At 42.4% G+C, this 23,968-nt stretch overlaps 1 protein-coding gene across 1 annotated transcript; it reads right to left on the bottom strand.

Annotated features, from left to right (window-relative positions):
- Positions 1 to 244: 244 nt before the first annotated feature.
- Positions 245 to 23,739, bottom strand: RTCB (RNA 2',3'-cyclic phosphate and 5'-OH ligase). Its single transcript, XM_040490980.1, has 12 exons — positions 23,559 to 23,739; positions 19,987 to 20,065; positions 18,746 to 18,813; positions 17,331 to 17,430; positions 14,172 to 14,328; positions 12,967 to 13,123; positions 11,809 to 11,968; positions 10,275 to 10,450; positions 9,606 to 9,794; positions 8,570 to 8,680; positions 6,850 to 6,969; positions 245 to 2,259 (listed from the first exon to the last, which is right to left on the bottom strand). The coding sequence occupies exons 1-12, from the start codon at positions 23,649 to 23,651 to the stop codon at positions 2,152 to 2,154; spliced, it is 1,518 nt and encodes a 505-aa protein (XP_040346914.1). The 5' UTR covers positions 23,652 to 23,739; the 3' UTR covers positions 245 to 2,151.
- Positions 23,740 to 23,968: the final 229 nt, after the last annotated feature.

Here is a 23,968-nt window from a genome sequence, read left to right as displayed (position 1 = left end):
CAACCATATACTGACGACAGGGATGTACCAATATACATCACAACCAATGTGAGGTTTTGAGAATATTAGTTATAAACAGACTGACTTTCAGAGGTCCTCAGTGAGGGACCAAGATGTGCAGTGCTAATGACTCCTCTCCATGCCTGAAGGAGCCACACGGTGCCTTATCAAAGGGTGTTCTGGCTGTGCGTGAGCACGGGACAGGCCTAGGGTATTTTTACTCAGGGCGAAACAGCTGGTAATGTCCGCTTCATTTGAACATTTATTTCTAAGTGGCTTTCTGCCTCAAATGGGAAAAACATCTTTAGAACAAGGAAAACAGTATCTGTGTCTTTCTTTCTGAACTCAAAATATTAACCGTTACCCCCTATGGTCATTAACAGAGCTAAGCTCACTGCAAATGCGGCAGACAAGAAAAGCTTATACAGCAGAAATGCCATCGCATAAAGGATTCTCTGTAGTTCTCCTACCTGTTCCTCCTCTTCTCTGAAGAGTAACTTTCAAAGCATCTAATAAAACTCAACATACGTATTTAAGATGATGCACAGCAGTTCTTGCAATGACATCAGTTTTGGGAGGTGATCTTGCTTTGAATTAGTTTCAAATGACATGTCACCAAGCAAGGCCTGGTTAGAGGGAGGGAGGGAGTCTACACTCCAACACTGTCTCACCTCTAGAGTCTAGCGCCTGCCGGAAGCCTGTTCCTCATGTTGAAGTGCCCTCCAGTGCTCACCAGTAACCTGCATCCTTGTCATCTGTGCACAACAGTGGCTAGGCCAGACTGAAGGCGTTAGTAACCTAGAATTACTGCATTACGATTCCTAACTGCTTTATTTTCAAACTCTACCATCAAATTATTTAGATTACTGAGTGCTCAGAGTAAAGACATGCCGTGCTATTTCAGAACATCCATTTTTCAGAGGATGTCTACCTTCTCCAGCTTTCCAAATGGCAGCATGTACAAGATACTCTAGTGAGGGTTTTTTATTACAAGTTGAAGGATAAGTTTTAGGATACGATATTTTGGAGTGAGTTGCTGAAAGTAACCTGTGAGAAAAATGAGGGAACAGCAACGCTAACCCAAGTGAATCAAGCAAAAATACTACTTGTCCTAGGCTATAAACTACTAAGCACAAAATATAAACAACATATTGTAACTTTATTAGATTTTTCTATTTTACTGGCTGTTTGGACTCAACAAAGAAAGGCCTTAGTAACCTGTAACTTTAACACCTCAGGTGTCACAGTACAGAACACAAAATCTGATTGGGTGGCACAAGACCAGTCAACCTGTCACACGGCACCCACTGACATCACAGCTGTGGTCATGTCATGTTTTTATAATAATTCAATCACAAACGTAAGACATTCGGTATTATGTGAGGGTTCTCTGCTGCTGCTGTGCAAGGCATCACCCAACAACAGTTTACTAGACAGGCCTAATTAATGACAGATAAGATACCAGCAGGTGCCACTGTGCAGGGAAGTCAAAACTCTGCCTCATATTTAGAATGAGAAAAGTAGCAAGTCTATGAAAAACTATGACCTCTTTTGGGCTCCTATTCCTACACCTCCATACACACTCCCTGCTCAATGTGTCCCATTATCCATTTATCTAATATCCAGGTAGGACTCCGTGGGTACTTTCCAAGTGAGAGCGGTGTTCAGGGTTTTGCTGGGTTCAGGGGAAGGGGGCAGATGTGTGGATAAATGGACAAACTGACAACAGGAGGAGGGCAAGGAAAACATTTCAAAACTCTTAGTTAATAGGATGCTCTTCACAACACTTCTCAGAATGTAAACAGAACTTGGTGTAAACAGGTTCATTCTGATGAATAAAGACTTACAGGACTGAGTCAGGCAGTATCTTGGCCTATCTGCACCCCTCAACAGATTTTCCTAAAACCTGGGGGACAATCAGGGAGGAAGTATATCCACCCTTTCCAAAGGAGGGCAGTGGGACTCCTCCCAGAAGGTAATGTTACAACACTGGCTCCTGAAAGCAGCAGCCGCCCGCCAGCTACTTTGCAACAGGCAGTTATAGCTGCACAATTTGGAACCCGTCAGGTCTTGAGTCTGGCGTCTGAGGAGCATTTCAGTCCACCTCCATTCCGTGAGAGGCAGTGGCGTTCGGCAGCTTCGGTCAGTGCTCTATCCTTTGATCACGGCAATTGGTCTCAGTTTAATGGCCTTCTTGCTGATCCCAGCATCATGGCAGGTGTTCACCACGTCGGTCACATTCTTGTAGGACTCAGGAGCCTGCAAGGGAGGAGTTAGACATCATCAAAGTCTATTAAAATGGAATCATTGAAAGCATTAAACTTCATGTGGGATTAAAGAAATGCACATTAAAGTAATACTGAGTATTCTTTTGTCTGTCAAATAAGGATTAAAATGATGAACGAGCTCAGTGTTGGTAAGGGTGATGGTAAGATAAACACTTCCATCCTGTTTTATATTTTTTCTGTAGTTCTCATAATTTCCCCATAGAACATGTATCACTTGTATTACTAGGAAAAGCAGTAGTTGAATAAAACATATACACCAATACCCGACAGAGAAGACACACACCAAACAATCCTGTTAGTGGTAATTATCTATGGATGGTAGTTACTGGCCATTTTGATTTTCTTTCTTTATATATTTCTGCAGTTGTCAAAATTTCTGGAACGCACATATACTACCTTCACAATAAGGGAAAGTTCTGTTCAATGCATGTATATTACTGTCAGTGTATGTGCACACATTCATGGGTACACATGTACACACACACTGTTATCTCTGACTTTCCAGCAAAACCACCACCCACCCCTCCCACCTGGTCACTGTCCTGCCACCATGAGAACCAGTTTCCTTACACATACCCTTTCTTCCTGGTCATGTTAGCACAGACGCTCAGGCCTCCTGCTGACTCCCACAGGGCTCTGCACATAGCCCTTTCTAGCTCATGTCCCATTCCCTGCCAACTTCTAACTTCCCCACCACAGCCTCTGGAACTCCCTCCAGGGAGTCATGTGCAGAATCCTTTCCCTCTTCCCCTCTTCTCTGAACATTCCCTTTACCTTCCCATTCTTGCTGAAACACAGATCTCCCCTAGGGATATTACTTCCACCTCCAACTTTCTGAAGTAGTAGCTGTTTTCCCTCCTAAATGGGGTCCTATCATTAGGCTCAGACTTGTTGTTCTTGATTCTTTCCAGGCCATTCGTGCTCCTTCCTCCCTAAGTACTCTCAGCTTTGAGTCTCACAGTCATAACATTTTTCTACCCTTTCTTGATGTAGTTCCCAGCTAGACTCTGAATCACTCCCTAGCATTACCTGAAGATTTCTTGATCCTGGCTCAGTGTCCCTCTCTCCTGCTAATAATTCCAAAGGATTTCAGTATCTAGGAAGAGGATCCTTTCAGTATCTTGGCCTCTTAGTTCCCTGAGTTTTGCTCCTTCAAGTTTATTTTTAGAGAGAGAGAGAGAGAGAGAGGAGCGAGCGAGCATGCACAAGCAGGGAAGAGGCAGAGAGAGAGGGGGAGAGACAATCCTGCACTGTTAGCATGGAGCCCAACGTGGGGACTCAATCTCAGGAACCGTGAGATCATGACCTGAGCCAAAATCAAGAGTCAGATGCTTAACCAACTGAGCAACCCAGGCGCTCCGAGTTTTGCTCCCTCAGTGCTTACCTTGGCCATTCACTCCCACCCAGGGCCATACCCCAGAACTTATCATTACCAGTGATCACAACTCCTCCATAATCTCAATTTCAAGCATGTCATGCTGGTGACGACAGCTAGGTTTCCAGCTCACTCCCCTCCTGTGCTTCATCTCCAACAAGACCTATAATCCTTTTGCAACACCTGTAACAACCTTGCTTCTCTCCCACTGCGCCGTACTTGCAAACCTGGTTAAAGTTAGTTCAACATCTATTTCATGCCTGCACCTGCACGGCTGAATGTAGTTGAAAAACGCCCCATCACTGAATTTAGCTCAAGTAGGCGCCTGCTGCTGTCCTGGCAACCACCCCAAACTTCCCCAGGTTGATTACTATTTCTCTTAAATGGTCATCTCCTACCTTCTCCTGCAGTCTTACTCCTAGTTGCTGGTACTACTTTCTATACACTGAAAACAAGAGAAGCAGCCAGAATAGAATCTCCACAAACTCTCACCATATCCTCCCTGACTACCTGCTTCCTACCTTCTGTCCTTCCATTAATAATTCATTATCTGAGCTCTTAACCAAACCAAGCCCAACCACCTGCACATCCGATTCCATCTCCTCTCCTCTACCCAAGGACACTGCTCCAGTAATTCCCCCTGCTTTCCTGCATTATCAATTTCTCTTCTAGAATATTCTCATCCGGGTGCCAGATCCTGTTACTCTTCTGCTCAAAATTCTCCCATGTCTTCCCATCATCTCACTCAGAGTAAGAAGAGCAAAAGTCCCTCTGTAAAGGAAAAGGCAAGGACCCACATGATCTGGTGCCCCTGCCTCTCTGACCTCATCTCCCTCGCGGTGGCCTCCTTGCTATGTCTCAAACACCCAAGCATAACCTCACCTTAGGGTTTCTGCACATGGCTGTTCTCTGTGCCTGGAAAGCTTGCCCCTAGATCCCCACATACACCCACACGGCCCACCCCCTCAATGCCTTCAGGTCTTCACTCAAGTATCACCCTCTACACCCTACTTAAAACTGCACCCACTTCTGATTTTTCCCTATCCCCATCCCATTTGTACTTTATAGCACTTACTGTCATCCAACACACTACATCTTTTACTGTGTGCTGAGTTTCACAAGAAAGGGATTTGTTGGTTTTGTTCTCTGCAGCACCTAGAGAAGCACCTAACTATAACAGATGTTTAATTAAGTGTTTCCCGAGTCAATGAAAAAATCATATGCAAAACATGCAACTAAGGAATATACCAACTGTTAATAGAGGTTATCTCTGGCTGGTGGAATTTTACATGGCTTGTTTTCTTCTTTGCATTTTCCAAAATCTCTTAATTAAACAGGTGTTCTTCTTAAAATCAGAAAAAATTAATAGTTGTTAAAAAATAAGGCTTTGTAATACTCTGTGACTCAGCCTACTTTTAGGACTTCATTCTAATTATTAAAACAGCTGGAAAAAAACTTCATGCATAAAAACACACATTACAACTTAATTTATAATAGCAAAATCTGGAAGTCAGTTAAATGTCAAATATGGGCAGAAACTCATGGTACTTAACTGGGAGACTATTTGGCAACCATTAATTAAATTATTTTAATGATTAAATTATTAATTTGATCATTAAAATAATTTAATTAATGATTTGGCAATCATTAATAATTGTTTTATCTTTACAAGCAATACTACAGTAATGTGCTAAATTTAAAAAAGGACTACAAAATGTTTGTAAACTATGATTATAATTAGTTTTTAAAAAAGCATTTAGGGAAAAAAATGGCAGTCAGCATCCTAAAAAAAGGTTAACAGTTGTGTTAGGGCACTGAGTTTCTGGATGACTACCTTTCTTTTAAACTTCAAAAAAAAAGTTATGGGGTGCCTGGGTGGCTCAGTCAGTTGAGCATCTGACTTCAGCTCAGGTCATGATCTCACAGTTTGTGAGTTCGAGCCCCATGTTGGGCTCTGTACTGACAGCTCAGAGCCTGGAGCCTGCTTCAGATTCTGTGTCTCCCCCTTTCTCTGCCCCTCCCATGTTCATGCTCTGTCTCTCAATAATAAATAAAAAAAGTTGGTTGAGCGTCCGGCCTTGGCTCAGATCATGATCTCACAGTCTGTGAGTTCAAGCCCCGCGTTGGGCTCTGTGCTGACAGCTCAGGGCCCGGAGCCTGCTTCGGATTCTGTGTCTCCCTCTCTCTCTGCCCCTCCCCTGCTCATGCTTTGTCTCTCTCTGTCTCAAAAATAAATAAGAACATTAAAAATATAAAAAATAAATAAAGTTAAAAAATGTAAATGTTTAAAAAAAAGTTATGTTGTTTCTATTTCCAATATGTGCATATCTGTACATAACATACATATAACTTAAACAAAATCTTGGCTCCCTTTTGAATCAAAACTATTTCCCTAAACATCTTACCCTTCCCTTTTCAAATGTGCTTTCAAATTTATTTTATTTATGTATTGTATGTATTTAGAGAGTGTGCACAAACATGGGAAGGGGGGAGGGAGGGAGGGAGAGAGACGGGGGGGAGAGAGGGAGAGGGAGAGGGGGAGAGAGAGAGAACATTTTTTTTTTTTTTTTTAATTTTTTTTTTCAACGTTTATTTATTTTTGGGACAGAGAGAGACAGAGCATGAACGGGCGAGGGGCAGAGAGAGAGGGAAACACAGAATCGGAAACAGGCTCCAGGCTCCGAGCCATCAGCCCAGAGCCCGACGCGGGGCTCGAACTCACGGACCGCGAGATCGTGACCTGGCTGAAGTCGGACGCTTAACCAACTGCGCCACCCAGGCGCCCCTTGAGAGAGAGAGAGAACATTTTAAACAGGAGCCACGCCCAGCGCGGAGCCCAATGTGGGGCTTGATCTCATGACTGTGAGATCATGACCTGAGCCAAAGTCAAGAGTTGGATGCTTAACCGACTGAGCCACACAGGTGCCCAGCTTTCAAATTTAAGTATACAGCTGTGCAAAAGAAAAGTTAAAATGAGCTCAAACAATTTTTAAAGTTTAATATGTAGAAAGGTAAGAATCATTCTTATGTATTTGGCTTATAATTAATCTCCACACAAAAGACAAAGATACACTTTAACTGAGGTTATTTAAAAACAAACGTAATACAGCAATACTAAAAATTGTTCTGTGTAGTGGCATAAATCAGAGACAGTTTTATGCTGAATATTTATCAAAATTCACTTACCTCTTCCATAACCAGTTTGGGTGAGGCAACGCGGATTGCGATTCCCATATCTGCCAGTTTGTCCAAGACATCCTGGAAATCTAAATTACGTCGAGATTTTGCTCGGGATAATGCACGGCCCTGGATTGGGGACAGAATGAACCTCACTTTATAAATTCTGAGCTACAATTTATGTTCAATTCCAGCAATTATTTAAGCCCTTGGGATTATATGCCTTTTCCTTGACTTCTTTTTAAATTAAAAAAAAAAAAAAAAAAAAAAAAGAGTAAAAAAACAATCTTTTTCTGTATTCTCAACCTTATTAGGTGTCTTTTGTTACAAGTCTCATCATATCCTTCTGGAAAACAAATTTCCACCTATACAAAACATTCAGTATTTGAAGATTCAGTTTTGTGTTTCTAACTACTATTATCAATTCAATATAAATACATTGATTTTAATATAAACAGTATGTCTATTATCACAAAAACTTTATGCTTTGTGATTTAAAACAGTTTCTCAACATCAGCACTACTGACATTTTATTAAATGTTTATTTATTTTTGAGAAAGAGACTGAACATGAGCAGGGGGAGGGGCAGAGAGAGAGGGAGGCACAGAATCTGAAGCAGGCTCCATCTAGGCTCTAAGCTGTCAGCACAGAGCCCAAAGCAGGGCTCGAACCATGAGATCATGACCTGAGCTGAAGGTGAATGGTTAACCGACGGAGCCACCAAGGCGCCCCAACACTACTGACATTTTGGACCAGATACTTCTTTGTGTAGAATGTTCAGCAGCATCCTTGGCCTGTACTAGAATGCCAGCAGCAAAGCTACTCTCCCTCATTGTGACAATTAAAAAAGTGCTTCCAGGTGTTGCTAATGTATGGTGTGAGATGTGCTGGTTTTGATCACTGGGTTAAAATTAGGAATTGGGAGGCAGCTGGACATGAGAAAGGATCAGAGAAAAAGGATTTAAATATTATTTGTGAAGGTCTGTCCTACAAAAGATACTTTAGTTTCCATTTTCTACTCCATCACGAGCTAAGCATTCTCATGGCTTAGAACAGGGGCTGGCAAACTGGTTTGTGGGCCAAATCTGGTCTACCACCCGTTTTTGTAAATAAAGTTTTATTGGAACACAGCAATTCCCATTTGTTTATGTATTGTCTACGGCTGCTTTTTCATTACAATGACACAAGGGAATAGTTACTACAGAGACCCCATGGCCCAAAAGTCTAAAATACTTACCACCTGATGCTTTACAAAGTTTACCGACACCTGACTTAGAATGAAAGAGGCGATATGGTAAATAGGTGTGTATGCAGTCTATGCCTGGGCTGTGATTTGCAAATCCCCCAAATCTTGAGTGGACCTACCTAGTAAGGAGCAAATTATGCAAATGACTAGGTCCAGTGAATCACTGAGATAAGCTTTGATGTAAACTTGCATCAGTTAAAGTTATATCCGTTGTGCTGGTCTGACAATTTCTCAGTCTGGATTTTATAGCCCTGCAGAGATGAGGAACAGTCCCTGGCGCTACAATGACTTCACTAAAGTAGAGACACTAGGTGACTTTAGTCAGTTCATTAGACAGTGTACACTATGGGAATAAATTCAGGTAGAAAACAAGACAGACCCAAACTTCAACTTTGTTAATGCTCAAATACATTTACCTATCGAAATGCAAAAAGACGATTAAATGGAAGAGAGCATTTCTACCTAAGTTTCTGTTTTCCTTACCGCTCCATGACAAGTTGTTCCGAAGGTCTCAGTCATGCCCTGTTCAGTGCCAGTAAGAACGTAACTACAGGTGCCCATGGTGCCACCAATGAGCACTGGTTGTCCGGTGAGCTGAGGATACACAAATCAAATATAATTTAGAAAAGCATGAGCTTTTTATGCCTGAGATTTACACTTCCTCTCACATTGTAGGACTGTGGGAAAAACCTGGGCCTCTAAATACATTGTTTTCACAACTGTATTATGAAATTATTTTAACTCTTTGATAATCAAGAGAAGTGGAAGGGAGTGAAAATGTGAGGGCCAGGAAGGCAGCAGAAGACACACAATGTAAGAGCAAAGCCAAATCCAAACATTTGGGGAAGTGTTATTAGGAAGAACCATCCCAGGGAATGCACTTGCCCTTTTCAAGCTCTGGTTTTCTCATCTGTACAATGGGAGCAGACTAAGGGCCCTTCTACCTCTATCACAGCCAGACAGCAAGAGAAGAAGAAAAAAAAAAGGTTTTTTTCTTTTAATTTTAATCTTGCTTTCCAATCATTCAAAGGCCTTGAAAAGATCACCTTTATGGAGTAAAATAATGTCCATGCAGGACGTTTTAGACAGTCCACTGCAAGCAGATGATAGGCGGAGTCACTGCTTCAGAGAAGACTGGAAATCACTGTTCTCATGGATGACAGATTTTCTTTTCACAACTGCTGCCTTTCTCATTATTTTTTTTAAGTTTATTTATTTATTTAGAGAGAGAGAGGGGAGGGAGGGAGGAAGGGAGGGGGAGAGGGAGAGAGGGAGAGAGAGAGAGAGAGAGAGAGAGAGAGAGAGAGAGAGAGAATCCCAAGCAGGCTCCACACTGTCAGCACAGAGCCTGATGTAGGACTCGATCTCACAAACTGTGAGATTATGACCTGAGCCGAAGTTGGATGCCCAACTGACTGAGCACCCAGGCACCCCAGCCTTTCTGTTTAAATTCACTCATGTTTAGAGCTACCTAAATCATGCCCGCATGGCTTGAAACCACAAATGGCTTAGTACATACTTGGTAATCAACAGCAATAAGGGGATGGTGAGGAGGAAAAGCTCGGGTGGATCCCTTCCTGTGCACCAACAGTGTCCGTTCCTTTCCATCCACCACGTGCTGTTCGACTTTGGCAATGTTGTGAGAAACATCATAGATCACATGTAGGTCCAAGTCATCAGGAGTTGTGTTGAAGACCTTGGCAAAAGCCTAAGGGGAAAAGCTTGAGTTAAAAGCAGCCAGAACCAGCTTTTTAGAACTCACCTGATTTCAGCTCATCTGTTTCTGAAGGGAGTGAGGGGTTTAAGAGCTCAAATACAGCAGTATTATTAATCTTCACATAAAAGACAAAAACCATGTTTTACACCACATCGCAAATTCCACTCTGTAAATTCCAATGCTGGTTGAAAAGCTGCTGGGCTACTCTTGATCCCACCCTCAGAACTTCTTCCTCAGCCTTCTAGTCTTCGTGGATGGCACTTCTATCCTCTCTGCTGCTCAAGGCAAACTCTAGGAACAATTCTGGCTCTCTTCTTCCCTCATTCCCCATGCCTGATTCCCTGCTGATTTGGTTTCAGGAGACACCAAGAGCCTGGACATTCCCAGTATTTGTTACGTTTTGAAAACCAAATTCTATAAGCTCTGTTTTACACTTCACTGTGAGTAACAGAAGAGCAACTTCAACTGTACCTGACGGGTTAAGAAGGTCATGGAAGAGCGGTTGACCCAGGCATAGTTCCCAGCAGCTGCCATTCCCTTCAGGTAGTCCTGACCCTCTGGGGAAGCGATCCGAGCACAAGCCAATTGCCGGTCGTTGACTATGATCTTGTCTCTCTTCATGGCTTTTTCCATAGCAACCAGTGCATCTGGACAAGAGAGAAGCAAGTCTGAATCAGCCAGTTTTCCCTTTGTAATTCAGATTGCAGAAAAGCAGGCTATACTCAAGCCCATTCTTTGAAAAGCAAAATGCGACTTTCCCTTTGAAGTGTTTCTAAGTTCATCTTGGTCAAGACATACTTATTAGGCATCTTCTGTCAGAGCTGTGTGACAGAAGCTACGTGGGCTGCGAAGACAACACCTTCCCTCCAGGAACTTTTTAAGGGGAATGAGATGTGCATTCAAACAGCAACAATATGATCTTAGTTTTTCCTTTCTTGGCATGAGAATGTATGAATAGAAGCAGTAAAGTGCACTTTATTACCATAATGGTTTTTAAAAATAATCTTTCAGGGCGCCTGGGTGGCGCAGTCAGTTAAGCGTCCGACTTCAGCCAGGTCACGATCTCGCGGTCCGTGAGTTTGAGCCCCGCCGTCAGGCTCTGGGCTGATGGCTGGGAGCCTGGAGCCTGTTTCCGATTCTGTGTCTCCCTCTCTCTCTGCCCCTCCCCCGTTCATGCTCTGTCTCTCTCTGTCCCAAAAATAAATAAAAACGTTGAAAAAAAAAATTAAAAAAAAAATCTTTCAATGACTTAACAGAAAAGAGTTGGAGACAGGTTGCTAGAACTGCAGAAAAACCAAATTCATGACGAAGTGCTCAGAATACTCAGTAGAAAGTTCAGTATTACTAGTCAATACTCCATATATTTGCTAGATTAAAGATTCTAATGGGTCAGTCTGGCCCAAATTATTAAATTCCCATAGGATGAAATGTGCATAGAAGGATGAACTATATAACATGCAACTTAAGGTTAGTTATAATTTCCATGTGTCTACATACCTTTCCACATATTCATAAATCCTTTCACACACATTATCATCAGAGACTTTGCTGCTATTCCCCTGCCTCCTCTTTTGTCCGTGTTGTCTTTTGGCCATGAATGTCCTTTGTGCGTGATTGTCCAAACTGCAATAGTATGTGTTCACGCCACTCCCAAAATCTTTTTCCTACAGACTCTAGATCGACTCTTCTATAGCATTTAATCAACTACTATCTTTTCATTTTAATCAACGTGACATCTCTTTCTTGAAATAATTTGAGGGCAGGTCCTTGCCCATTTCCTCAGTGAATCCACCGTGATACTTAATCTTGCACTATAGGTACGTTAAGACATATTTGTATATGTCATAAATGTATAAACACTTTACATATACTATTTCATTTAATCTTCAACATGGCGTGAAATAGTAAAACCTACACAGTATGGTTTGAGAGCTTTCTCTCTTAAATCTCTATTTCCATAAACACATGTTTGAGCACTAAGTCAAAACTCAGGTCCAGAATATACCTGTGGCTACTTGGTGGCCCAAGCCTCTGCTTCCGCTGTGGATCATCACACACACCTGTCCCTTATGGTCAATGCCCATTTTCTTAGCAGCGTACTCATTGAAAATCTCATCCACAACCTGGATTTCTGCATAGTGGTTTCCTGCTCCCAGGGTCCCCAACTGCAAAAGTAAGAATGATAAAAATAGCTTCAATTCTGCTTTAAAAAAAAAATCCATTTAAAAAGCAAATAGGTAAAAACAACCAGTAACAAAAAATAATCACACTGTTTTATATAACAAAGACATTTCTGAGCCTTAGAAATGCTTCATGCACTTAAAGCAATACACAGTAAAAAATATGGTACAGTAGTTCTTGGAAGTTTACTGTATCATTATCTGCTTGAGGTATGCACATATAAAAAGCTTCATAAACCAAAACTCAGACCATTAAAGGGCTTATAGGACACTTTAAACATTGTGGAGAGAAAGGTCAAATTTTGGGATGAACTCTGGTGAATGCGGACTCCTACACAAGGTCCAAATTCAAATGTTTTTTTGAAACATCAGTGAGTTCACTGACACCTACCACTATCCACCAATGAAAGAATATGTTCCATAACTGGAATTAACAGATGTAGGGACCATGGAATAGAAGTGCTAGAAGGGTCTTTAGAGGGTGTCTAGTTTTAACTATTCCAATTTTCAGATAAGAAAACAGACCCAGAGAAGCAAAAGAGACTTGCCCACAGTCACAGCGAATTAGTGGCAAGCCATCCCAATTAGCTGTAGATTTCAAACATGTGGTATATTCTGATCTCATGAACACCATAAATTGACAACGCATGTCTTCTCACTTTAGGCTCCAGAAAATTCAGCCAAATCTGCAGATTGTCAAAGTATGTTCATACGCAATTTGGGCATACATTTTAAGCCTTATAATCATATCCCACTTTTCTCACATTCATTTCTAATTCAGCACACTTTGTTTTATTTTATGAACATCTGCGAGATCCTAATACCTTTCCAAAAGAGTAACAACAAAACATAAACAAGTTTGTGTTCTTTTTGATATACTGTAAAACAAAACCTGGGGATTATATTTGCCACATAGAAGACAACTTTTGCCCTCACCAAAAATATATGGTAAAAATGAGCATGTTGCTCTTCCGAAGTGTTACCTGAGGAAGGCCTCTTTTCTTAGCCCTTGCGGAGACCTTATTGGGATCGGCCTGCAACATCCTTCCGTACTCCTCACAGTGCTCCTTGTCTTCAGCCCAGGCGTAGCCTTCCCTCAGGGACCAGTCCACACCCATCTCCAAGGCCTCCTCCAAGTCTCTGAGCGAGTAATAAGGTCTGGTCATTTCACAGCCAAGGCAGAGCAAAAGCTACGATGACCACATCTCAACAGGGTAGAGGGAAGCAGTCCCATTCACTATCTGTCACCTGCGTACCAGACACTGTGCTGGATGCAAAGTTTATGCTCTCAGCAATTCCAGTATTTTGAGGAAAGCACTTACATGAATAATTGCAACATAAAATGTAAGTGTTGGGGTGCCTGGGTGGCTCAGTTGGTTGAGCATCCCACTTTGGCTCAGGTCATGATCTCACAGTTTGTGAGTTTGAGCCCCGTGTCGGGCTCTGTGTTGACAGCTCAGAGCCTGGGGCCTGCTTCTACTTCTGTGTCTCCCTCTCTCTCTGCCCCTAACCCACCTGCATTCTGTCTCTCTCTCAAAAATAAATAAACATTAAAAAAAAAAAAAAAAGTAAGTGCCATACAAGAGATATTATAGTTTTATTATTTTTTAAAAATTTTAAGTTGTTTCTTGTTTGCTTGTTTTGCTTTTTGTTTAGAGAGTGAGAGTGTGTGCCAGCAGGATAGAGAGCTTGGGATTCTCTCTCTCCCTTTCTCTCTCAAGATAAATACACTCTAAAAAAAATTATTTATTTAAGAACGCTCACCCAACATGGGGCTCAAACTCATGACCCTGACTAAGCCAGCCAGGCACCCTTACTATGATCTCTTTAAACCTCAGTTTCCTTTCGTGTAAAGTGGGAATAATACAAGGTTTACTATCTAGATGAAACGACAGGATATACATACATTATAGCACAGCGCCTTCCATGTGGGAAGTGCTCAATAACTGTCAGTTGGTATTATTCTATTATAAATTCTGTACGTCAAAAGCTGTTCTAATGAACATCTGTTGACTAATGTCTCTAATATATGGGCAGGACCTCATGCTTAAAAGAACAATGCATTACCACTTCCTAAAAAGTGACTGAATAATCCCCATCTCCTCAGCATCCTACATTAGATATGAATTCGAGGGTCACTGTGGTTATTTTCTTTCTCACTCTATTTATTGGAAAGTTGTCTTCTTACTTGGCATTCATGGGGATGACACCTTTTGATCCCACCCCAACAGGAATGTGGTCAAACATAGCCTGGGCAAGCTGCTCCTTCACTGGCTGGACATCGCTTTCATCTAAATTGGTTCTGAGCAAGCGGACACCGCAGTTGATGTCAAATCCGACACCGCCTATAAAATAGAGAAAAGTTAGTCAAAGATCAGCAAAACCAGGTAGTTGAACAATGTTACCTGTGGTTTCTCACCATTAATACAGGGTGTGAAAGACAGCTATTCTTTCAAAGGTTAACTTAAAACATTTTTTTTTTTAGTCTTTATTTTTGAGAGAGACAGAGTGCGAACAGAGGACCAGAGAGAGAGGGAGACACAGAATCCAAAGCAGGATCCAGGCTCTGAGCGGTCAGCACAGAGCCCGACGCGGGGCTCAAACTCACAAACGCGAGATCATGACCTGAGCTGAAGTCAGATGCTTAATTCACTGAGTCATCCAGGCGCCCCAAGGTTAACTATTTTTTTAAGGAACCCACAAAGTAGGTAAAGTCTGATGGCATCAAGATGTTTAAAATGATGTACATACTACAGGTACTTGGTGGGCCAGGAAAGTGGTAATAAACAATGAGCGTCATCTAGGCTAGAGATTAAAATGGGAATTATGTGCTTCTCTTTTTCTGTGCATCATTCTTGTTGGGGGTTTATGAATTCTATTAGCTTTTTCAAAGGGCCAATATTTGGCCTTGTTCATCCTTTCTACTATATATCATTTCATTAATTTTGTTAATTATTGCCATCTTTCTATCTTTTCTGGGTTTGTTGTTCTTTAGCTTTTTGAGATGGATGCTTAGATTACTGATATTTCAGCCTTTCTTCTAATTTGTACATTTAGGACCATGTGTTTCTATCTACATTTGGCATTAATAATAACCCAGTTTTTAGACAGTATTTTTTATTAACATCGGTTACAATTATTTTGTAGTTCCCATTACGATCTTTTTTTGAACACATGGGTTATTTATATTTTATTATATATTTTAGAAGTTTATTTATTTTGAGAGAGAGTGGAGGAGGAGCAGAGAGAAAGGGAGAGAACCCTAGGCAGGCTCTGTGCTGTCAGCACGGAGCCCGACGTAGGGCTCGAACTCACGAACTGTGAGATCATGACCTGAGCCAATACCAAGAGTTGGGCGCTTAACTGACTGAGCCGCCCAAGGTCCCCTATTTATTTATATTTTAGAGACAGAGAGAGAGAGAGAGACAGACAGACAATGCATGCCCATGAGGGGTGGGCAAAGGAGAGAATCTTAAACAGGTTCCACACTCAGCTCAGAGCCTGACACCCGGGCTTGATCCCACAACTCTGGGATCACGACCTGAGCCAAAATCAAGAGTCAGACACTCAACCAACTGAGCCAGCCAGGCGCCCCTGACCTGTGGGTTATTTAAACACACATGCTTACTTCGTAAATATATGAGATTTCCCCCTAGTTTTTGTTGTTAATGACTTCTAACTTAATTCCACTGTAATAGGTAATACCTTCGGTACCAGGAGTACTTAAGCCACTTCTGTGGTCCAGGAAAGCTTTAAGGTCTGTAAGAGTAACTATAATAATGCTGGGGCATCTAGGCGGCTCAGTTGGTTAAGCATCCAATTCATGATCTCAGCTCAGGTCTTGATCTCGCGTTCATGAGTTCAAGCCCCATACTGGGCTCCATGCTGGGCATAAAGCCTACCTACTTAAAAAAAAATTAATGCTATGGGGCCCCTGGGTGGCTTGGTCAGTTAAGCATCCGACTCTTGATTTAGGCTCAGGTCATGATCTCATGGTTCGTGAGTTTGAGCCTTTCATCAGGCTCCATGCTGACAGTACGGAGCCTGCTTGGGATCCTCTCTCCCTCTCTCTCTGCTCCTCCCCCACTCGCGCTGTCTCTCTCAAAATAAATAAACTTAAAAAAATAATGCTAACATATTATTTACATTTTAAACTTTTCTCTTCTGTGCAGTTTTCCAAAGGCTACGTGACAGATGATGGATAATGAAACACATACTTGTGTGTTACTGTTTTAAACATTTCTCAGTTTTAATTTCTGGTAAGGTAAATACTGATAAAAGCCTTTGAGAACAGCCCTCAATCATTTTTCAGAGGATAAAGGGGTCGAGTCCAAAAAGTTTGAGAACTGTTTGTTGTTAATTTCAATGCTTTAAAATTTGAGACCCGATTACGGCTCAGCAGTGTGGCCAATTTTGTGAACATTCTGTGTGCACTTGGAAAAATGTGTATTCCACAGTCCTTGGATGCACTGTGACATGTGTGCACACACACCACACGTACATATTAGAGGTCAAGGCGTCAAGTTTGCTAACTGGATTGTTCAAATCTATATCTTTACTGACTGAAATCTGCCATTACCTCAGGAGAAAAAGAGAGCTAAATGCAGCACTCATGTATCTGCACTTTTTCTCTGGTCTTTGCCTCACAAATTCTTATTGTTTCAAAAGCTTTCCTACGCTTCCAATCAGATCTGTTTTTCTCTCTTATTTTGTTTTAAAAATTTTATTCAGCCTTTCTTGTTATTCTTGGCAGAGGATTGCTCTGAAACAAGCTTATCCACCATCACAAAAGGCAGAACTCTCCAGATATAATTTAAACTTTCATTTCTTTTTCAGACTCTGAAAGCAAAGACATTATCTGGTATGAAATATTTTCAGTGAAAGCACCCCACACCAGAAAAGATATATACAACTAGACATCAATCATAATGATGACGATGAGGGCAAACACGTCCCAAACACTTCCTACGTATTTGGTACTGTGCTAAGTATCTTACAGCTTAACTCATTCAATCCTCACGGTGATGCTACGTGGAAGTAACACTGGCTCCAATTTTCCCAAGAGTTAACTGGGACACAAAGAAGACACATAATTTGCCAGTGAAGTGTTTCAGTTCGTTCTGTAGCCAATGTCTAAAAAGTGCCTGGCACAGAGGAGGAGCTCAAATAATTTTCAATAAATGTATGCTTTACTTGATGTTTTAATAGCTTCTGAGTGCTCACAATTACTTCCCTCAGTAAATGAGAAAACAAGAAAGGATAGAACATGATGAGACTGAGAGATGTCCATACTGTTCCAGAAGGGCTATGCTTCACACCTGATGGCAGACGTGCAGTGTGGCCTTACCTGGGGATACCACTGCTTCGGGGTCATTCATATCGAAGGCTGCCATGTTCCCAATAGCAAACCCATAACCTGAGTGGACATCAGGAAGCCCGATAGATCGCTGAAAGAGAATTAGAAAATGAAATCCAGCTTTCTCAACCTGGCTCTCTGGTTGTCTGACAAGTCATATTAATTCTCAAATAGGTTATAGGCCAAAGTCTTCCCAAATCAAGATTTTGTTTTCAGGAAATCTTCTCTATTGGTGGAAAGAAGTGTAAAGTCTCCTAATCATAAAGCTAGCTATAGCAAAAAAACTCTTTTTAATAAACTCTGACCATTAACTAAGGTAACAGAAAGCAGAAAAGCCTCAATGTAACATGATATAGGATGGCCACATACTAACTTTAAGGTAGTATCACGTTGTTTTTTTTTTTTTTTTAAAGTTTATTTTGAAAGAGTGCGCAGGAGGGGCGGGGTAGGGGGTGGAAAGAGAATCCCAAGCAGGCTGTGCACCATCAGCACAGAGCCTGATGTAGGGCTTGAACTCATGAAGCGTGAGATCATGACCTGAACTGAAATCAAGAGTTGGACACTCAACCGACTGAGCCACCCAGGTGCCCCTAAGGTAGTGTTACATTTTAAAGATAATCTTTAGACACGGACAAATTGTGGTCATGTCAGGCTAAATGAAGGGAAATAATCTGATTTATACAGATCCTTAGTGCTTAAGCAATCACAGGAAAATATAACCCATCTGATGGTAGGCATACTGTATACTGTCTATATCTGGGGCCTGGAAATGGCCCTGATCCAGGAAGAATGCAGGTCAAACATGGTCAGGACATATGGAGACACCTAGACACTTAAAAAACGCACAAGCCAAGTGCCAGCACAGTAAATGGTATAAAGACCTCAAAAAAAGTCTGTTGTAAGGATTTAATATCTTCTTCTGATAGTAGAACCTGACTGTCACACTGTGGAGGGGGCCCCACTTGGAGCTCCACCGGGCCTCCCTGTTACCACCACCACCCTCCTTTTCCAGTCATGTCTACAACAGCTACATTGTCCTTTTTTCTGCTCCACAGTCCTAACCCTTAAACTTCCGTCCATTCTTTCTCCAGTCATCCTCTCGAATGGGGCCAGAGTGAAACTTTCAATGTTGGTACACTGATCCAGGAATAATGATGGACTGTGACAAAGAAACAAGAAAACAACACTACTTCAAAGGTTTTTGAATGCTTACAGATTCTAGCAAAAGGGAACCGAAACTGAGATGTTACCCAGACTCAATTACTTAAGTCCCATGGTGTTTTCTACGTGTTTGAAAGTCACTGTCTAAATGACACCACTATCGGTTATATGTGGCCAGTCATCCACTCAGCAAGTTTTTAGACAAAGAGAAATATAAATGATTAAAACTCTGAACATGGACTCACATGAACAATCCCAGGCAGGGCTGCCACATTGCCAATTTGTTTCATGGCTGGCAGGAAGCCACCAACACCTGAAGACAAAAATTCAATATTAGAAAAGGAGACACGGTTGATTTTTAGCATTCAGGATATTCATGTTTCTAGCTTGCATGAAATGAAGGGTAGTGGTTAGGACTACCAGAACAACACAACATGAAAGGATGTTTGAGATGAAGGGGGAAGGCAGCACACATGAAGGAAGGCAGTGAGGTCAATCACAGGGATTAGAAACATGGCGTCAGTGTTCTGTGCATACCACGAGAAGGGTACTTGCAAACACTGTACTGGGAAATGTAAAGCAACTATTAAATTTTATGTTGCCCATGTAAAAAAAATGTATTCTTTCAACAGTTTATATTATTTACCAAAAAAAAAAAAAAATCAACACTGGATTTACTGTAAGAGACAAAGAAGGGCAATGTGGACAAGCTGGGAAAACACTGGATTGAGAGGCAGGGGATAGTGGGCTCTAGGCCCAGCTCTGTCACTTGGTTGCTGTGTCACTGTAGGCAAGTCAGGATGTCCTGGTGGGGAGAGGAGTGGGATTTAGTTTGCCGAGCTGAAAATAAAAGGGTTAAAACTAGGTTCCATTTTTGTATCATCACCATTAGAGCGTTATATTAGAGCTTTATACATTTATCTGTAAACATGACTGCAGTTCTGCAAGATAAATGTAATAAAATTCTCTTTTATAGATGAGATTAGCTGAAGTTCAGTGAGGCTACTCAGTGTACTTGGTTAAGAATATGGACTTTGGAATCAGATACTTTTGGCTTTGAGTTCTGGCTCTGTTACCAAGAAGCTCTGCAATCCTGGACAAATTGAAACTACTTAATGTCACTGAGCCTTGACTTACGCATGTGTAAAATGGAGATAACATCTTCCTCTTAAAGTGACTCTAAGAATTACATGAGATCATCTATGTACACTGCCTGGCACACAGTAAGCGCACAATAAATGGTAGCTTTTATTGCCCAAGGTTAGCTGCGAAACCAACCAGGTCCACCCAGCTCCAAATAGTTTCTAGAAAGCCAGGTGGCTAACAATGTAATGTGATCACAAATAAGTAACAGGTTTTGGTCTCATTTAAGTCTTGATCATCAGCTACAATACTTTTGTATTTTAAATTATCACTGAGTTACTATTTTCAGACCACAGAGAAGACACTATTTATGTGGCCACACGTAAAACTCTAATGTACTTACCACCACCTCGACAGGCATTTCTTAATTCCTCAAACATTAATTTTTCCAGGGCATCATTCACATAGAAAACTCCTTCAACCTGGTACCAAAGAAAAGGAAAAACTATGTCTGAGCACATGCCCAGTGTCTAGGCAATGGATAGAATATAAATACTGTATATAATACTTACTTTGCTTTATTCTTTATAAAACACTTCCTCATTACCTTAAGCAAGCAGAAAACTTCCAAAAATTACAAGATGTTCCTATCTTTAAATATATTTTAATGTTGCAATGTTCACAAATTATTTTGTTTTTCTCCTACTCTCAAAGCCATATTTTAGAATTCAACAGGTAGGAGCGCCTGGCTGGCTGAGTTGGTTGAATTCCTCTCAGGTCATGATTTCATAGTTCGTGAGGGGCACAGGGTACGTGAGTTTGAGCCCTGCATCGGGCTCTCTGCTGTCAGCACAGAGCACGTTTCAGATCCTCCCTCTCTCGCTGCCCCTCTCCTGCTCACTCTCTCTCAAAAATAAATGTTAAAAAAAAATTCAACAGGTAAAATATTTTTTGCATGTGTGATAAAGCACAGTCTTCCAACTATGCTCTAAGGTCAAAAGTCCTACTGCTCTTGTGCTTCTAAAAATCAGTGGGTCTTGATAAATAGATGAATAAAAAAAAAAAAAAAAACAACCAAAAGGTTCTAAACATAAAAATGCAGTTATCTGACCTTAGTGTACTTTGCTCGTGCTTAAGACAATAGCACATTACACTTTATTGTGTCCTATGCTGATCTACAGATCTATACTTAGGTAAACAGCAAAAATTTAACATGTAGCTATGCATCTGTGTGTTTAGTTCTATAATCTATATAGTTAGTTTTAATAGGATAAAAAAGCTTGATAATAGAACATAAAAAGGCAATGGGGGACATAATTATGTAACACCAAAGGCCAGAACATTTTTATCAAAGATCAAATATTATGAAGGAACTGCCCACTAATGGATAATGGATGAAGACCTTACACTTAATCATCTGGACAAATCTCTTTCTTTTATAAGAGGATTTCTCCATGAATAACACTACTAGTTGAAGGAAATGTCTCCAGTACAATTTTCTAAGTGCCACATTTATTTTTTTCAACGTTTATTTATTTTTGGGACAGAGAGAGACAGGGCATGAACGGGCGAGGGGCAGAGAGAGAGGGAGACGCAGAATCGGAAACAGGCTCCAGGCTCTGAGCCATCAGCCCAGAGCCCGACGCGGGGCTGGAACTCACGGACCGCGAGATCGTGACCTGGCTGAAGTCGGACGCCTAACCGACTGCGCCACTCAGGCGCCCCAATGCCACATTTATTTTTATACACATATATCTTAATGGCTATTTATTTTTGAGAGACAGAGAGTGTGTGTGTGCATGTGCATAAGCCAGAGAGGGTCAGAGAGATCACAATCCTCTGCTGTCAGTGCAGAGCCCGATGTAGGGCTCGAACTCATGAACTGTGAGCTCATGACCTGTGATGAAATTAAGAGTCAGATTCTTGGGGTGCCTGGGTGGCTCAGTCGGTTGAGCGTCCGACTTCGGCTCAGGTCATGATCTCACTGTCCGTGAGTTCGAGCCCCATCGGGCTCTGTGCTGACCGCTCAGAGCCTGGAGCCTGTTTCAGATTCTGTGTCTCCCTCTCTCTCTGCCCCTCCCCCGTTCATGTTCTGTCTCTGTCTCAAAAATAAATAAACGGTAAAAAAAAAAAAAAAAAAAAAAAGAGTCGGACTCTTAACTGAGCCACCCAGGTGCCCCATAAGGGCCACATTTATTAATTCACCAAACATTTACCGAGGACTCATGCTTCAGGCACTGTACTGGGCCACTAGGGGAGAAACAAAGAATATGAAAGATCCCATTTTTGAGGAATTTCCAGTCCAGGATGCAGCCCAGACTAGAAAATTAAGAGTACCAGGAGGCAACTGCCATGACAGGTGTGTCCCATGGGAGAAATTGATGCAGAAGTGGTTCAGCAGCCTAGCGAGCCCGCAGAGGTTTCACGGGTGTTCACTGTTTGAACTAGCGTTCAAAGAACAGGGACATGACCTGAGCTTAGGAGACACTTAGGAGACAAAGGAGGCACAAAGATGACAAAGGTGGGAGGGGGGTGTTTTAGGGAAGAGGAATTTTCAGTGCAGCCCAGGGGTCTTAAGGGAGGAACGGAGATTAAGTAGGATGGGGCAATCTCTGTGAAGTCACTAATCTCAATGAGAATGGGAATACAATTCAGGGTTAGCAGAATCTGTATCTTCTTAGGAGCAGTATATGGAGATTTCAACTCACCCCTCTTAGGCGAGAAGTGGTGGTGAAGTGTTTGTTGTACAAACAGTTAAACCACAAGTGCCTAGCAAAATGAGACTTGCTCCTGGGCAGAATCAACAGCCGCGTGTGTATCACAGGTCAAGCCGGAATCACTACCAGACACGGACAGTGTGTTACCATGATCATGCCATGGTTAGTTCCTATTCCTTCTTTCAGGGAACCAGATTCCATCAACAGGAACTGGCTAAATGGAAAACAGCCAAAAAGAATCTTAGGACCGGAGCTTTTTCTCTCTCCTCTCCGCGTCTAGCTAGGTGCTTTGCTCAATGGAGGACACTCAGGAAGTTTTGATGTTGAGTAAAAGAGTGAAATGGCTGTCAGGAACTTTTACCAAATCACAAACCTTCAATACACTTACAAGGCACCTTAAGTGATTTCAGAAGCTATTTAATAACATATGCACCAAAACCTTACAAATGCCTCTTTTCCTTCACTTTAATGGAAGATAATAGACACAAATGGCAATGAAGCCCGAGAAATACAGTTGAGCCCGGGCTTTCAAACTCCCTGGGAATGGGTCCCCAAGTCTCCATCGGGAATAAATCATTCCGCCAGAGGAAAGCGAAGTAAAATGGGTATCGAGTCCTGGCTGGGCTTCTTGCTGGGGGGTGGGGTGGGGGTGGGTAGAGGAAGCCGTGTCACCACCCGATCCTTAGCGAGGTGATTATTAAAAACAGGCTACCCTGACCTGTGAACTTCAACTGTTGTGAGACACAAAAACGTCTCATTAAAAACCCACACAGAACAGTGAAGGCTAACAACTTGCTTCAGCGTTCTGTAAACGTCACCCAGATGACCAGCATGACTCAGGAACGGAGTTCGTGTCCCAGCAACTCCACCCCGGACCGGCTGTGCCACCGGGTAAAAAAAAAAAAAAAACAACTACTAACGTCTCTGAAGCTCGGGAGTGTAACACCTTACGGGGCGTTTTTGAGACTTCTGTGTCAAAGCGCTTCGCAAGCGCCGATTTCGTGTTCACGTACATTTCCCAGACACGCTCCGCTCTGCTGGTCCTCGTGGCCTAGGGACCGTTCCGGCCGGGACGTGGGGCCGGCCGGAGGGTGGGGGTGGGGGCGGTCGGAACACTGCCGGGGGGCAGGGGCGGCCCGGGCGCTAGCTAGGGGTAGGGAGAGCGACGGGGACGCCGGGCCGGGTGGGCAGGGAGGCGCCGCGGGCCCCCAGGCGAGAAGGCCCCGCCACCCCACCGGCTCCTGCTTCTCCGCCTCACCTGCATGTTGGGCACGAAGCCCTTCTTGATTCTCCAGCAGTTTTTATTGATCTTTTCCAAGAACTGCAGCTCATCATTATAGCTGCGACTCATGGCGGCGGCAACGGTGGCGAAAACTCCCGGCTCCGCTTTGAAGAGCTACTGCCGCGCTGTCCCGCAGCCTGAAGTACCACCTTCGCGCAGTCAACGCGCAGGCGCGGCCGGCTCCGCCGCAGGACCGGCGACGGCAAGCGCCGAGGCTCGAAACTCGTGGGAACAATCGCTTTCCTCGCGTAAAATTAGACTGCCCTCTAGTGCTTACCTTTTCGGATGTTTACTTGTCCTTCTCTTCCAGGTTTAAAGCTCATGTAAATGCAGTCGTTTTAAGTGAGATCTAGTCATCCTTCGTTTTGGAAGTGCTTGTCTGGATC

This window comes from Herpailurus yagouaroundi, unplaced genomic scaffold (genome assembly GCF_014898765.1).
Source record: "Herpailurus yagouaroundi ecotype Mexico unplaced genomic scaffold, PumYag 182, whole genome shotgun sequence".
In the NCBI taxonomy this organism is placed as follows: Eukaryota; Metazoa; Chordata; class Mammalia; order Carnivora; family Felidae; genus Herpailurus; species Herpailurus yagouaroundi.
This window is presented reverse-complemented; position numbering and strand designations above follow the sequence as displayed.